The sequence below is a fragment of the Sinohyriopsis cumingii genome, chromosome 4, assembly GCF_028554795.1.
Source record: "Sinohyriopsis cumingii isolate HCF-2022 chromosome 4, ASM2855479v2, whole genome shotgun sequence".
NCBI classification, from domain to species: domain Eukaryota; kingdom Metazoa; phylum Mollusca; class Bivalvia; order Unionida; family Unionidae; genus Sinohyriopsis; species Sinohyriopsis cumingii.
The window spans coordinates 56265077-56283574 of NC_142964.1; the positions used below are offsets into that span (position 1 = coordinate 56265077).

The following is an 18498-nucleotide window of genomic DNA, read 5'->3' on the forward strand; positions in this document are numbered from 1 at the left end:
TTCTTCTTCAAAATTTTACAGAATCTCTTCCAGGTCTCTCTTGTTGGGAAAACATCTTTGGCAGCTGGTGAAGCCCCTCTTAATGGAAGGCAATTGACTCCCCCCCCCTCCAATAGCGAGGTGATCCATCCCATGGGTGGGGTAGAGCACTGTAACAGTGGGTTGCACACTCCCGTTAGGGAGATAGAGCACTGCAGTAGTGAGTAGCGCCCTCCTATTTGGGAGATAGAGCATCATGATAGTTGCTTGTGCACTCCAGTTAGGGAGGAGAATACTATGATAGCAGAATGCACCCTCCCATGTGTTGTGCCCTCTTTTTGGGAGGTTAAGCACCATATCAGCAGGTTGCTCACTCCCAATCAGGGAGGTAGATTATCACAACACATATCGTGCTTCTGGCAAAGTGTTGCCTCCTTCTGTTAGGGAGGCAAAACACTGCACCCATGATGCACAGAGTGATAAATCAGTAGAAGATAAGGTTTTCTCCACCTATCACTCATTGGCCTCATGGTATGGGGGAACAGGGCAAAGATAGAGCTTCCCCCTTTCCCCACCTCTACCATTCCACCCTTTGCAGGATTTGCAACCAATACACAGGACTCAAGTTATGGACAGGGATCACACTGGTGTTCCTGTGTTCCCATTTAAACCTATGAATGGGATGTGTGGCCTTCCACCTCAGGGCCCTTGGTCCATTATGCACCCATGGTCTGGTGGACCTTGCAATCACAGTTGAAGTGATGATGGACTCACTGAAGGTCTTGCTTAGCTACAATAAAGACCTTCGAAGGGATGCTCTTCTAGAAGCTGAGACCCTAGTTGGCTGCCTCATTCTTACCACGCCTTCTCAAGATTTGCAGGATCACCAACAGCGATCTTTCAACTCCACTCCTGGTCCATCACAACTGACCAGAAAATGAGATCAGACAAATTGCCCTCAAGAACAGTCTGCAAAAGTTTTCAAGTAGGCGCAACCTCAGTCAAACCCCCATAATCCTGCTATACCACTTCCTCACTCATCAGGTCCACAATGCCCAGGTTTCCAAAGATTTAAGAGGAAGTTCTCTAACCCTCCTTCCTTTCCTACGGCAGGATGGAACAGCCTGAGCAATTCACCCCTCTCCTGCCAAATATCCTCTTCCTATATGTCCCAGTAGGTCCTCGCCAGGGCCTCTTCTCAGGGTATTGGTCAAGCATCATGGATGATGGCTGGATCTTCTCCATTGTAATGAGAATTATTGACTAAAGTTTCATGAACAACCCCCACTATCAAGGACCCCCATTTTCTTTCTCCAGTCCAATCTGGTCAATCTGAGGGAAGAGATAAACAACCTTTTGCATAAAGGGGCAGTCAAGAGGGTCTTTTATGAACAGTTTCCCTCCTACTCCGCAATCATCTTGGTCAGCAAGAAATTTTGGGAATTATTAATCAGGAGGAATCCTTCAAGATGGTAACAAATTCCTCAATTCACAAGTCTCTTCGTCCATTTGACTGGGCCATCATCATGGACCTTCAGGATGCTCTCTTGCACATACCGATATTTTCCTCCACACCGCAAATATCTTCACTTTTGCCTAGACCAGAAAGTTTTTTAATTCCGGGTTCTGCCATTTGGAATCTTTTTTGCACCCAAAGTCTTCACCAGGATCATGGTAGAGGTAGCAGTCTACTTCTAAATACTGGGAACATCAATTCTCCAGTATTTTGACAACTGGCTGATTCACAATGTCCAAGTTTAGTCCCGCTGTTCAGCTCTTGGTCCACTGTAACTCATCTATGTCTCTTACCCAACACTGAGAAGTTGGAACTTGTCCCAACTTAGGACTTTGTTTATGTGGGGATAAACTTCTCATGAACCAACATGGTCTGGATTCTTCTGGATTAGTTAGATCGAATCCTGACTGTCCTAGAGATGCTACTAGCTTAACCCTGTTACCTGCTCATCTTGATCTTTCCCTTCTTGGAGACTTGAACAAAACAGCTGATTGTTTCTAAGGATGTCACCATATGCATTCTATAAAGTTTATCCTCCTTGCAAGGTGTAAACCACAGAGATTCTCAATCAACCTAATCCTTCTAGGACTTGCGTTTGACCACCATTTGCTTGGGTGGATGAATTGAGAGAGATTCCTAGTAGGGTTTTCCATGCATGCACCAGATCCCCACTCCTATCTGTTAGTTGATTTGTCAGATTGTTGGGGTGCTCAATGAGAGCCAGTGGACATAATTATCCATGATTCTTGGATTTAGGCTGAATTAACCCTATACATAAATGCCCTAGAAATGACAGCATATTTCCAGCATTGGAAAAGTGCATCAACAGAATATGGGGCCATTGTGTTATCGCCTCCTCATACAACACATTCATCAGAGCATATCTATGATGTCACAGAGGCACTCATGCCCATTCTCTTACATGGAGGTCTGGAACCTTCATCTTGGCAGCCTCAATGAATTTCGCAATCCGAGTCTGCCACATTTGTCCAGAACAGAGTGATCTGTCCTCACAGAATGATCTTACCACTCACTAACAGAGTCCCTGCTCTCCCTCTGGGGAAGACCCCATGTAGATCTGTTTGTGACCAGGTTCAACAACAACATCCCTTTTATGTGTCTCCTGTCCTGCTTCAGATAGCATGGGCAGTAGATGCATTCAGCTTCCAGTGGGATTGTCTGTTTTGGTTATGCCTTTCCATCCTTCCAACTGCTACCACAAGTCCTGCAAAAAGACAGAAAATCCACTGCCCAGATCATCCTCATGGTCTCACTGTGACCCCAGCCATCATGGTTCAATGATCTCTTAAACCTGTTCAGCGATCAACCAGGGTCTCTACCTCACAGGAGGGATGTCCTGTCACAACACCGGGGATCCCTCCTACATGACAACCTAAATGCCTGCTGTCTCAAGCTATCTCTCTGCCAGAACAAGTTTTTCGTCTCTGTTTACAGTTGTATCATTCAGGCCAAGAAAACTTCTACATTGAAGGTCTATGATGCCAGGTGAAGACTCTTCTGTGATTGGTGTAGAAGGAAAACAAAGATCCTACCTGCCCCTCTATAATTTCCATTGCTAATTTCCTTTGTTCCATTTTAAGACCAAAAGATGTTCAGTATCCAGCATCAAGTGCTATCAAGCTGTCATCACCTTGCTTACCTTGCATCCCGCCCTCTTATACACAGATGGAATCTTGTGTCTTATGGTCATTAACCAAGCCCTGTGTAAACCACTGAATGAAGGTTCCTTTCCAAACCTCACTCTCAAACTGATGATGAAGAAGTGAGATTCATGCCTTGTCAATTGACACCAGTTGTCTCTGATTTCCTACAGGTTGCATCCTCCCATTAAAGAGGTTGAGTATGGCAATAGCAGGTTGTACCCTTTTCTTAGGGAGATAGAGCAATGTGACAGCTGCTTGTGCCCTCCTATTAGGGAGGTGAAGCACTGCAACCACAGGTTGTGCCTGTTGTGAAAGTTGATCACCACAACAGCGGGTTGCTCCATCCCATTAGGGAGGTAGAGTACCGCAGCACATCTTATGTTTTTGTTTCCTGGGACCCATTGTTCTGGCACATTTTGTGATTCTGAGAGTCCTCGACCTTCTATATGTGGACCTCTCCCACTATGATGAGTACAACTAAATTTCTCTCTTGGTGATCAGTTTGACAAAAGCATCAGCCTACCCACCTAACTGACAAAGTCAGCTACACAACAGTGGCAGGATAAGTAATTACTTATATTAAACTTTAGTATGGGGGATGGGGGGGGGTAAAACTCATTTTATTTATGTAATACTTACCTGACACTATTGCCAAATGCCCTCCTCCCACCCGCTCTGATGTCTTGTGCAATCATGTGACATACAGAGTTTGTGCAAAAGGTCATTCAAACTTTTCTCCACTCTGTGGGAGGATATATTCACATCTACCCAATTTTATTTCTTTATATAATATTTTGGGGAAAACATGTAAATACAAAATTGTGAATTAAAAAACCCAACGTATCTTATTCAGTTTTAAATGCTTTTATTCCCTCTGATAAATTCAAGGAGGTTATGGCAAAGTTCAAGGAATTTATCAACGAAATCACAATCTTCAAGAATAAAACCAACCTTTTTGCAGAAATTCAAGATTACAAAACAACCCCTCAATTCAGTTCCGTTTTGTACAAAGCTGATAACGAAGCAATAATATAACAGATACATACAGGATCAAAAAAAGTGATTGAAGCACAGGCAAGAAGGCATGCAGATACACATAATAAATACGAAATTAAGTACTTTAATGAAAATCACTGTCACATTATTTCTTAGTTGGTATAGGTAAGATTCACAAAATAAAAAACAGACCATCTATCCTATAAGTTCATGCGTATAAATATAGGCAGATACTTCAATATTGTAATTAAGCAAACTCATTCAGGAAATGCAGTTACTGCAAATAACTCCAAAATACTAATATAATTTGATAAAATGTCAAATTTCTTTTACTTTGAACTTTAAGAGGAGTTGTGAACTAAACAGTTTCAAGGTTATCATCCAAGTTGTGAGACAATACAAAATGTGAAGAAAAAAAACAATACCCTACAGTCAGCCAAAGTGGCTCAGTGATCAGCACTACCTAACTTACAACCTTGAAGGGTGTAGGTTCAAATCCTGCCCCAGACCAGGCCATGGTGTCTCTCTGGGCAAGGAACTCTATTAAAATTGTCTCTGCATGAAATAGCACCTCATGTGTTGATGTGCTATCAAAACAAATGTATCTGAACCCATGCTGAAGGGGGTTGTTAAGCTGACAATGGAATTAGGAGTGTAGGTTTTGTGTTGAAGGGAAATCCCTACGCATGTTTCTTTCATTTTTGGAGATAAATTTTTCTTGCAAAATTAATTGTGTGCTTGAAATATTGACACTTTGTCAAACATAGGATACTCATCATCACCATCAATCCTGTAACCCAAGAAGTTGTTGGGGCAACACATAAACTTTACAACCAATTCTCTCGATCTTTCCCTGTTCTCTATTGCCACTTTGGGAATTTCCAAAACCTATGCCTGTCCATGCATACTGCAAACTCTTCAATCTCTTTGCAGAGATGCCAGAACAACTAATGTCTAATAGGAATATTCATTAAAAAATTCAGAATTCTACATGAAAAACGAAAACTTCAAATCTGGTATCCAACAAATGAATTTAAACCTCACCAATTCAAGGTGATTTTTGTTTTAAATGTGCTTCCTTCAGTCATCTTCTAACCATGAGAAATGATTTTCTTTTACAAGTCTGTAGAGAAAAGACTGCAAGAAAATGTTATCATCCAATCCCGATGCCTTGTATATCCTATTTGGAATTTCTTCAGCACGTCATGTTTTTTTAAGGTATTAATTATTCTCATAAGTCATTCATTCTGACACAATTCTGGAACTTGCAAGGTGAACCAGGTTGCTAACTCAATGATTTTTGACTGGTCAATATTCAACTACTTTTATCATACAAGAGCTTAGTTATGTTTTCACAAAAGTTGAACATTTACACATTACGAGCATTTCATTGATCTAGATAATCTATATTCAACTGTTACAGTTTGCCTATATAAATTTGTTAGCTGACTGTCAAACTGGAATCTGATAGAAGTGGTTATAGTTGCATAACTTGAGGTCAAAATTAGGATGTTTCAGCCAAATCTGAATGGATGGTAAATGTTATCTTTGCTACATTTAGGAGAATGATATTGTCTTTTCTTTCTTTACCTCGACAGCACTTCAGAAACTCATTCAGACAGTCACCAGATATGTTTTTGTCCTCCTTGTGCATCTCCAGGACTCGGCGGACACATGCAGTCATATCTCCAATGGTGGCTGCATACTTTTCACCATCCTTACAGCACACTGAATCCACATCTACAAGAGACAAAGTTTTAAAAGAAATATCACTCATACAACATTTAATGTTAATGTTCATCAATCCATGTAACCCCATACTTCTAGATTAAGGTTTTTATTGTTATGTATATTTAATATGTTTGTTAGTTAGTTGTCTCTTTTAAATTTTATTATTTCATTATATGCTATTGTAATATAACATTGTATGCTGGATTTAACCTTTTCCAAAATCAAGTTGACCTCAATTATTCCATTAAACACCTATTTCAGCCTAATATAAGCAATTTCAAATTTTAATCAGAAATCATTATCTCTTCCTCTGTGTACCTATTACAAAAAGAAAGGGCATATTATTTCTGACTGCTACCAATTGTAAATAACAGAATGAAGACAGAGGTACCAACCTGCTACTTTCTGACAGATGCAGTCCTTATGAGAAAGTGGAGACCACCTGAGGTACCTGCTAATGATGTCAGTAACTAATCAAATTGTGGTACCTAAGTCGTATATTAGTGAAACTAAATCCACAGAAGTGCCTGTTTGTTATTTTGTCAAAAATAGGGTCCTTATGAGAAAATGGAGACAACCTGAGGTACCTACTGGTATTTATTTATCATGTGCAGTGCATGCTCAGCCATTTAACAGTGTCATCATCGGCAAGGTGCAGAGCATGCAGTCCACATGGGAACTTTGTCACTGGACAGTTGTTCACAATGTGTGACGCAGTCTGTAGAGCTTCACAGCAACAGGAAAAATCAGAGGCCTGGCCCGATTGGACAAGGCTGACTGCACAATGACCCTGTCCTGTCCGAAAGCGGTTCAGCAGGGTCCACAAACGACATGGAAGTTTGAAGCCAGGAGGGCAGATAGATAGTTCAGCTACAAGGGAGTGGTTTACAACATCGGCTGAAGACTACTCGGCACTCCATGACAAAATAGCTGTCATATCCTCTGGCAGCATACCTAACCAGCCTGGACATCTCGAAGTCAAGCAGACTGCTGGATGTGAGGTGATGTCCATGTATATTGGACGTTTCACACTAGTATAGACCTTAGCCAATGCTTTTGTGGTTGCTTCCTGGTGACGCAGATGTGGAAGATGAATGTTGCTGAATACCGGCAGCCATGGTAAATGAGTAGGATGTAGTGTTCCAGAGATTATGCACGTTACTGTGTTGAGCTGGACTTGAATTAACTTGGTGTGGGATGATCAAGCCCAGACAGGAGTGCAATACCTGGCTGTCGAATAAAAGAGAGCCGGTGTTGATGTCTTGAGTGTTTGAGCACTAGTGTCCCAGGTTGAGGCAACCAATTTGCGGAGTTTTTTCGAGGGCCAAAAGTTTCGCTGCAGTTTTCTTCAGGTGGTTGTAGAATGTCAGTGATCTGTCCAGAGTCACGCCAAGGTATGTTGGTGTGGTGTTTTATTTGCTGCCCATTGAGGAGAACGCAAAGCTCACGTTTCGCATTTTCACTGTTAAGGTGGATGACGCTGGAGACTACGGTATCTTTGTTACGCGTGGCTGAAGATGCCATTTATTGGATAAGTCCGTCATTTCCTCCATGTCCTTGTTCAATACCTCCTAAGCTCAGTAAATGAGTGACCTGCTGGTGATGAGTGATCGATGAACTATCAAACTGAAGTTCCAAAATGGTAAAGACGGGAAATTCTTAGTTTGGCCTGTGAAACTCCTTTGGCTGGTCATTTATGGATCAATAAGACTTATCTCAAGATCTTGAATCACTTTTATTGGCTAAAAATTAAAAGTGATGTTTGTACATACTACAGATATTGTCACACTTGTCATACTGTAGAAAAATCCAATCAGATTCATTTCTATTGCCAAGAATCAATGACTCCATTAATAAAAATTGCAATGCAAAAGGCAAGAGATTTCGGCATCTGTGATTCAGATGGAATTTATCAATATAAATAGATCCTGTTTGGGATGAAGGGTTTGCCTTGTACTTTTCAATGTTTAATGAACATAATTAAATCTGGTCTAGATAACTGCGATGCTTCCATTGATTATATCATCATCTACAATGAAATCTGGAAGGATCACCTAGAATCAATTCAGAAATTCTTGGACAGACTGATTGATGCAAATTTAATCACTAAATTATCCAAAAGTGAGTTTCACCTTGCTTATCTTACATTTCTATGACATATTGTAGGACATGGACAAGTTAAGCCTATAGATACTAAGGTAAAGGCCATCTCTGAATTCTCTGTGCATATCAGTAAAAAGCAAATGATGCAATGTTGGGTATGGCTGAATACTATTGAAAATTTTATTCCAATATTCCATAACTGCTGAACTGAACCCCTGACAAATTTGTTCAGCAAGAAAAGCAAGTTTCATGTGTCTGAAAAATGTCAGGAGGTTTTTGATAAGTTAAAGACCACACATAAGAGCGCTCTAGTTCTTTCAGCTCCAAATTTCAGACAATCATTTAAAATGTATGTTGATGCAAATGACGTTGGGGTTGGTGCAGTATTGATTCAAGAAGACAAAAATGGTGTTGATCATCCAGTGTGCTATTTTAAAGACCTAATAATGTTCCCTACCTTAAATATTTTCAGGATATTTTTTAACGTGTGTTTGTTTTTTGTAATAATATCATTGTATATGGGTTTTTTATGTTACAGGTGTTATCTAATGCTGTAAAGTGCTTAGAGCTTCTAAAGATTAGGCGCTATACCAAGTCCTCATTATTATTATTATTTATTTTTCTAACAAACGAAGTAAGCACCAGAGAAATTATTTCACAATCGAGAATGAATATTTAGCTTTGATACTGGCATTACAACACTTTGAAGTTTACATTAGCTCAGCGCCTTCTCCGTTTATAGCGTTCAGTGATCACAGCCCCTTCACTTTCATTGGCAAGATGAAAAGCAAAAATCAGCGATTATTAAGGTATATTTAGATGTTGCAGTAAAACAATATTGACATTAGGCATGTTAAGGGAAAATATAATTTAATAGCAGATCCACTTTCAAATATACAAATACTGTACTGTTTCATATATACTTTGTATCATCTCATGTAATTTTTTAATCACTGTATATTTGACTAAAAAATTTAAAGCTTTTTTGCACAAATCTTTCCTTTTCTTTATAAGGCGAAGTGTTATGTATATTTAATATGCATTGTTTGTTATTTATTTTATTTCATTATATGCTATTGTAATGTAACATTGTATGTTGGATTTAATCTTATCCAAAATCAATTTTATTTTCTACCTGACCTGAATTAGTGATGTTTTAAAAATTTTATTCTGTAAACAACTTAAATACCTAGTTAAAAAATTAACCATGTGTATGGGTTTAACATCGGGATCATTATTAATAGAACTAAATTTTTATTTGGGCCTGGGTGGATTCCACTACAATTTAACTGGTGTAACCGACATTGTCCAGGTTATATATTATAATATTAATAATCTCCTTTCTAATAATAACTAACTTTTTATATTCTAATCATTAAAAACTTTCTAGAATGTTATTTTCCATTAGGAAATGAGTTTTCTTTTAGAAAATGTTGTGATCTGAGGTCAAGTAGGGGGACTATATAATCTCGTCACTGGAAAGATTATTCATTCCTGCTTAAAATCTAGCAGAATCATTTGTATTACTTTTGTCTTCAGTAGTTGATTTGGGCTGGAATTTATTTCTTCAAATTATTTAATTCCGTGATTATTTTCTCTGGAAATACAGAGTGCTCGTGAAAAAACAAAATTCTTGGACAGACATTCAATGGAATTTATCACGAATTCCAATCTGGAATTATATTACTATATCTCAACAAAAAACTGTTTGTACAAAAACATATTACAGGCCACCACAGGCACATCAACAACTCTAGCATTGGACTTAATTTTGATTTCTGCTATAGTTTATTTAGAACTATATTATTCGGACTTGTCTCTGTAATTCTAGGATTATTTTGGGATTTAATTTGCAATGCAGTAAGTTCTCTTTTTTCATTTTCACTTTGTATTCCAAAACAGTAAATTATTTGTTCAATTTTACAAAGCTTGTTGCTTTTCACTCTTTTGTTTACTTATTTTATGAATATAGACTTGTAACACTATTATGTGATTCTACCAGCCATACATACTGCTTTAAAGTCTGTCTAATGCACATATGATTTTACAGCTGAAATCTACCACTTTTGAAACTTAATTTTTTTTTGTTTAATCAGTTAAAAAAGCACAAAAAAACATGCACTGTATTTGTATGCATTCTATCAACACAGCAGAGAAATCAGCCAGAACCAGTCTACTATGACCGGAAATGTTCCAACAGTACAGCGACTGGTGCTATGATGCTTGGCAGAACAGTAATATGATTAGAATTTGTAAAGAAGAGCTGGCATGTATACATAAAAAGCTGTTGTTCAAGATGTTTTCTTTGCATACTGAGCATGACTGTCCTGTCATAACAACATTCTAATGCTGATAATGAGAGAACATTCTCCATGCTTTGCAAAATAAAAAGTTATCCAAGGGGAAATATGATCAGGTTATATGCCTATGTACATGCTAATTAATACATTTTCTTGGCCTTGGTTAAAGTCTAGGAGAGTACTCCTATTGACCCATCATCAAACAGACCTGTGCTGAACAGTAATATGTTTCTCAGCTGTTAGATTTGTTATGGTGACAACAATATGATATAATAATATCCATAATTATCAAAGTGACAAAATCTGACAACTAAGGAATACACAGCAGTAATGATGATAACTGTATTAACAGCTGGCCTATTTTTATAGATTAAAGTACTTTACTGGCATGTTGGAAAGAATGTCATTTTCAGTTTAGAAATCTAAACTTAGTGTCCTTCTTTCAACCCTTAATAAGTGTCAATTCATCAGGGGTAAATTAATTTTGTGGTGACAATACACTGGCTACTGGCCTTGTTAAAGGATTGGCCATCAAAGAGAAGTAGTTTTGAAGACAAAATGGGTGATGCAGTGTAAACAGCCAATAAAACTTCAAGAGGAGGACCACTGTAATGTGCTAAAGAGAAAGAATCCAGAACATGTCCCCTGAATATATAAAACTGCTCCACTTACTCAAGTTTTTAATGCTTCTGTAGGAGTCATGTCCAATTAACGCTGATCCCACTACAGTCTTTCAGACACATATATGACAATGACTCTGTGATTTTGCTATCAGTGTCACTGTAGCACATAAGAAATATGTATCAATGAAGCTCACCCAATTAAGATACAATGATTACATAGTCATCACATAATAAAAACAAAGCATTTAATCAATTCAGAAATCTTACATTTAAATGTCATCAACATAAATCTGCATTTTATAATACCACTCATTCCAAATCCTATATCTCCATTCTTCAATGATTTTAAGCACTGGGCCCACACCTACACAATGATACAGTGGACCCCAATTAAGAAGCCACTCAAAATAATACCTTTTTATATGGCCAATTTGCCAGACATCAAAATAATATAGTTTTTAACTGTTATTCTCCCTCATAAAAGGCCCATTTTCACTTTTGATGCAGAAGTAGCAACTTTGTAAGAGGGGGACCACTGTAACAGCTGAAATTACAACATTACAATTACAGTACTCATGATGTTCCCAAGGCAGAACACATAAATCAAAACTGATGAGTTACCTGTACTGCGTTTGCGTCTTCGATTTGGGCTGGGTGGGCAGTTCAGGTTGGTGTTGCTCTCCATGATCAATCTAGCATTAGTCAAAACAACCATTCCAGCATCCTGTTGAAAAAATGGATTTTCTTTATTATCATGATAATCTTCTGGTAAGAGCTCTATGAGTCTCATATAATTTTTGTGTGAAGGGATTCAATCAAATTGACATCAGTGTCGTGACAAAGATGGTATGGTGATACACTATTTTACTCACCTTTAATTTTTACCATCTAATTTTTAACAACATTTTTCACAAAATGCTTTATCTGGTAGTCCATAGTTTGAGTCATCTACAACATTATTCTGGAGAAGGTCAGATTTTTCATTTAGCAAAGATTTCAATTTTATTTAAAGTTTTGCCTATGTTATGTATATTTGATTTAATTTAATTGTTTGTTAGTTTTAAATTGTTTTAATTCCATTACATGCTAATATCATTTTATTCACTGGATTTGACATGTCCCAGGAATTCAGTTCAGTTTTTGGTGAACCTAATAACAGAAACGTTGTAACTAATGCTGCCCTAGTTTCTTACCTTGATTCAGAAACTAGCATAGGGTTCTTGTAAACAACTTTTTAATTTTTTTAAAAATTCTTTTCCAGAGTAAAATAATCTTTGGTTTTAGTCAAGACCATACTTGGAGTATGTGACAATAACATGTATTACTTAGGGTTTCCCAGTAGACTGATCCACATCCAGGCATCTGGCTTGTGCCGTAGCTAGATTTATTACTGAGGTAGTGAGAAATAATTATGATTCTTGCCTTGACTCTTGACAAGTCAAAGTGTTTTATGTTGTGACCAGTTTGGGTTGAATTTTTACAGAATTCAAACACTGGAATATTATTTTATGTGATTCAACAAAAAACTGTTGACACAACAGGATGACACTGACTGCAGCATACATCATCGCCTTCCATTTTGGATTTCATCGGGATTTGAACTCAGTTTCATTAGGTCTTTTTATTACTAGGGCTTCTATTTTTTAATTCTTGGATTATTCTTGAATTTTTTTTGATTTAAGTTTTTTTTCTCTTTATTACCTTGTTTTCTAGGGAAATAAACTATTTGTCTAATTTTACAAAGATGGTTGTCTTCACTTTTTTCTTGCTACTGTTTAAAAGAGCCTAAACACCTAACACTTATTTCTGTTGTAAATGTTTTAAAAGTGAAACTATGTTGTATTGTGCAACCTTATTATCTGATAACAGTTTCCAATAGAAAAACAAGCAATACCTGCTGCTGCATCAAAAAGTGAATTATTTCAAATGGACTGAAATAAATTGGGTTCCATCTATATGAGCTTCAATAATTTCAAACTCTTCCTTCTGCGAAAAGGATGCCTTCAGCTCAAACTCAAAACATCAAGACACATGTAATGTAAGTATGTGACACCTGGTAACTAGAGCTGAAATAAATATCTGAGATCACATAATTATGTGACAGAACAAGGTGAATTGTAACATTTGAACAATTTAAACTGTAGAAAGTCTTCTGGTAAAACCCCAAGTTAATATGAGCATCATTTCAAGAGGAACAGTACAGTAACAATATTTTCAACATGCCCAACATGATTACCATACTGGATATAAGATTAGCACCTTGGTAATGTAGAAGCAACTATATGGCTCCCACGTTTTTTGAAGAAAACATTTCAGGTCTTTTCCAGTTTTTTTCCAGAATGAAATTAATTTTTTCAAGGGTCACATATGACCATCAATGAATGGAATAAAAGAGCATTTTAGCTTACAAAACATGCATTTTTCAAACCAAAAGATGTTTCTTTTTCATGACACTCCCATAACATCTGAATCAGACACATTACCAAGTAATTAAATACAAATTTTGTTCACAAGAAATAAGTTAATAAAATTAATATAAAATTGTCAAGTTAAGCCATATCAATCTATAGAATAAAAATGCAAACTGTACTTTGTTGAACTGCATTATGTTGGTGTGAGGAAACAACATAATGAACATAAATTAGTTTTGTTTCCTTTCAAACTTTTAATTCGAAAGAAATCAGAACAATCAATTGTAAATCAAAATAGCAATCAATATGCATGTTATACAAAATGAACATTTCCTGTCACAATAAAAAACAACAACAAATGAAACATATCACTCATATCTATTGCAGAAAAATGTTTTAACAGTGAATTAATATGTACCAATAAAACCCAAAAAAGTTTTAACACTGAATTAATGTGACAATAAAACCACAAAAAGTTTTAACACTGAATTAATGTGTCAATAAACCCCAAAAAAGTTTTAACACTGAATTCATATGAACCAATAAAACCCCAAAAAAGTTTTAACATTGAATTAATGTGTGCCAACTAAGCCCAGAAAAGTTTTAACAAGCGATAAATATGTGCCAACTAAACCCAAACAAGTTTTAACACTGAATTCATATGTGCCAATAAAATCCCAAAATGTTTTAACACTGAATGATTATGTGCCAACTAAACTCAAAAAAGTTTTAACACTGAATTAATGTGCGCCAAAAAAACCCAAAAAAGTTTTAACACTGAATTAATTAATATGTACTAATAAAACCCAAAAAAGTTTTAACACTGAATTAATATGTACCAATAAAACCCAAAACTATAATAACATTTTCAAAACAACCCAAACTCCTTAAGATGATCTGTTTAAAAATCCATCATTGAAAAAGACCTAACTACAAAGGGGTTGATTTAAATTTTGACAAAAAGACCTTCAATATTATATACTACTGAACAAAAAAGGATGTAAAATCAACATATGTCTGCTTTTAATTGAATAAACCAATCCAAAACCTGTATTGATACTCACAGGGGCTATCATTTCTTAAATTTACCTAATACGTAATACAATGGTGGACAATTTCCCAATTTTGCAACCAATATAAGACCTGAAACAAATACTTCAAGCTACATGTCATACAGTGTAATAGTTCAGCACCAAAGTTCAGTGCTGAGATTCAATATTTTAGATTACAAATTTGACTTACTACTCTAAGTATAAGGAACGGCAGTCCATTTTCTAATCTTAGTTCCTCAGAATCTTCCCACCCCATTTTTTATACTTAGACATTTATGTTGGTTGTGGAGTCAGAGTCAATTGTCTATTGAAAAGTTGGAATTTGCCACCACCAGGTGGTAGCAGACTAACATAGCAACTTCCCAGTGGTCCCAGTAAACCTAAATGAAACAACATTGATGAAACTTGGCCAGATACGCAAAATTTGCATTCCTAGTCACATGACTACACAAATCTCACAACCTATATGATATGGAGGTACAATAGTCATGTGATCTTAATAACAAACCCCCTTTCCAATGTTGTTGTAAAAAAATATATATATACATATTCAATGACAGTTGAATAACAAAGCTAGATTCATACTTGTTAACTTTTCAAAAGCCATATAGGGAGTCTAAATAAAGATAAAAGGAGATTGGGGCCTAAAATCTAAAATGGTTTTCACTGCATTTTTAAAGCCTCGTTTTCACTAAATATTGACTGACCTTCTGGGTATAATACATGAAAATTTCTCAAATTCAAAGGATTAGCCATTTCTCCCTCTGATGCTGTCAGGGAATTGAATAAATCTATCATTTTATTTACATTAAATACAACTACTAAGGTCTCAATTTTTGTGTACAGCATTACCCGAGGATGATTTATGTATATCGCATATTATTTTGAAAGAGTTTAGTTCATCCTATGCTGCACGAGCAAATGGCTTATGATGTGAAAACCGATATTCCTCAAGCACACAGATGATGTAGGGCTACATAGTTGGTGTATAAATTACCTCATTGAAGAGCTAAATGGCACAAATACAAGAAGTCTTGTCAGTGAACAGTCTACTTTAAAGACTCGCAATCTCCAGCTGTAGAGTTATTTGAATTATATATTAGTTTCCTATTTGTATTATAGGATATAATTATTGTACTACCACGTCTATTTTGTATTTTTGTAACTCCGACTTTTTTGATATACTGCCAAGAATGATTTATATTTGTGATAATGTTGGATTTATTAATGGTTCTTAAGTACTATAGGATTCTTTTTGGATACAGGTTCACTTCTGAACCTGCTTATCGCTTTGTATAATTGTCCCGATAAAATAATGAGTATAAAAGAATTACCGGTAACTCAAGTTTCCAGTCCATAACATCATTATGTTATTATACATGCTCGTCATCTGTAGCACACAAATTTGGATATATTTTCAGCTGACTGACTGGTGAAATGTTTGACCACTAACTGATTGACCAGCGATCCACTCATGGTTGACTGACTGGTAGTCAAGTGTTGTGCTTGGAGAGTGACAGAGTGATATGCTGTATCTCCATATATGGACCGGATTGTAGGTGTTGTTTAGTCATGGGCTAAATTCGGTTCTGTTATACCCAGTGTGCTGCATTGGAGAGGACACTGTCCGGAAGAACATTAAGGTTGTTTATTGATGAAGAACCAAGGCTTCTGGACCAACAAGTTTGCAGATAACAAAAGATTGTACAGATCGACAGGCAGACCAGGAGGGGTGGACCATTGGTGGTGGCTCCTCAGCCTTCCAACATAGTGTAAGGACTGAGAAGATATTTCACATTTCATTATTTGAATGGAAAACTCATACATTTCACTATTTGAGTGAAATGCAACAATTTACTATTTGAGTAAAGCATATCATATGTCATATATTTCACTATTTGAGGGAAATGCAACATTTTACTTACCAAACCATCTTATTTCATTGAACCACACCATTTATTATCATTTGTGTGAAAATTGTTAACATTTACGTGAATCATCTGATTTCATTGTGTGAAATCACTTTGAATCATAAATGTCTGTACTATTTAAAGCTCTTTTCTTACAAATCAATTCATGTTCCTTTTACATTGCATTACATTATCAGATTCGTGCATACTATTTTAATTGTCCAAAATTTTAATCTTGTATATGCATAAATTGAACATAAAACTTTCCACTGAATCATTCATGAATAAATATTGTATGTTTGTTGCCATTCTTTGTTATAATCTGAGCCCAACCCAGTTACAGAGTTCATACAGAATTCTGAATGATAAATTCAAAGACTTTTCCCAAACTTTCAAAGACCACAAACATAGATTTCCAAGACCTATTTTCGCTAACATTTTGTATACAAGCTATGTTATATGAGAAAACAAGAAATGGAAAATACTAAAATATTGTTTAATGATGAAATGAAACTGAACAGGTCATCAAAAGAAAGCAGCCAGGAAAACTTGACTACATCCGAATCTAACAACCTTGGACTATTTATTTGTGTTTATGGAAAGAAATTAAAATGTTTGGGTTAATTTCAATTTTCAAAGACTTTTAAAGACCTCAGGGTAATCTGCTCGATGTTCCCAAACTTTCAAGGCATTGAAAATGCAACATCCTTTCTTGCGAACTGTCAAAGGCCTTCAAAGACCATATGAACACTGTGATTATCTTGTTACGGGTGAACCTTATTTTCCCCTAGGCCACACCCTCCTTTTATATTCTGGTCACCTGTGGCCAATCTGCACAATATCTAAAGGTTAGTCTTCAGTCAACAAGCAAGAAAACCAGTGTGACTAATTAACAGTTAATCCTTATCATTGCAATTATCTTGTGAAAAAGACTGGTCCTCTAAGATAATTAAAAAACAAGACACGTTCTACAACATGTGTTATATAAGCACCAGCAACTGATTGGCAAAATAAGAATATGTTCCCTTTTCTTGTACTATACATGTGACAACTATTTTCCCCATGTCTTATGTCCCCTCTCATTTCCTTGTTCTCAACTTGAAAATGCATTTAACATTATTTAGTAAATAACATTTATTCTGAATTAGTTTTTCAGGGCATATACGCTGTGTGGTATGTTTAATTATTTCTTCTTTTAATTTGATCATGGTAATTAACAATTGTATATATGGTTCATTAATGCTAGGTGTTCACTCACTGAAGTTTCTTTCGTGGGAATGGAGATGCTACAACTACAATGATCATTCTTGAGATTGAAACTGACAATTTTGTTGTTGTGGTTTATTTTAATCATGGTTTATTTTCTGATTTTAGTATTGTTGTAGAGTTAAAAAATTTTTCGTAACTTCACATGATTAATGCTTAAACTTTTTTCGTCAACAATAGTCACAGATGATAAAACTGAACATGGCTTCTTTGGACTGCATCAGATACATCTATTCATGAGGGATTTTTTTTATAGAGAGACATAATGTGATGATCAAGAGTTCTCTGCAAAAATCGGGAGGTGTTATGAAATTAGGAGATAGGCATGAACGAACCAAAAATTCCTGAGTTTTATTCTCCCGGCATGAGAGTTACCAGGTATACAGATTCATTAAGCAGACAGCATGTCAGCTCAATACAACAAAACCATTATTGACACATGCTGTTTCATGAATCTTACCCAGATAGCTTTTCTTGGAATAAATATTTAGATAATTTTGTGTTCTTTTGTGGGTTTTCTTTAAACAGTATCTGAGTTTCATGTAATAATTTTTTTTTTTTTTTTTTAATATTTAAAATAGGTTATTTTTGATATGATGTGACTACTGGACCTATGATGTCACGAACATGTATGTAAGTTGCAAGTTTTGTGTACATGTGAGAATAGCAATGCAGCAGTGTCAGCAGATTAAGGACATAATGATATTCACAATTTCTGTGAAAATAAATAATTTCCTTATTGATTTCAAGCAGGTATGACTAAATGTAACGGCATTTGTGTTTGCTAGGAAGCTACCCTAGTGGCCACCATGCTGGCTTATTGTGATGCTAGACTGGTTTTCATTTATTCCACATAAGAAAAGATAATATTATGGAGCTCTCTGAACTAACCAGTCTAATGGAAAATTGGTAGGTCATTAATAAATAATATAAATAGCAATGGACCT

At 36.0% G+C, this 18498-nt stretch overlaps 1 protein-coding gene across 1 annotated transcript in view; it reads right to left on the bottom strand.

The window, feature by feature from the left end:
• The window catches only part of LOC149801207 (complement C3-like), a 333137-nt gene that overhangs the window by 147995 nt on the left and 166644 nt on the right, over positions 1 to 18498 (bottom strand). Inside the window, exons 16-17 of the mRNA XM_089955246.1 lie at positions 11534 to 11636; positions 5746 to 5895 (exon numbers count right to left, since the gene is read on the bottom strand). Coding sequence (XP_089811372.1) covers positions 5746 to 5895; positions 11534 to 11636 — 253 coding nt within the window. The remainder of the gene's footprint in view (positions 1 to 5745; positions 5896 to 11533; positions 11637 to 18498) is intronic.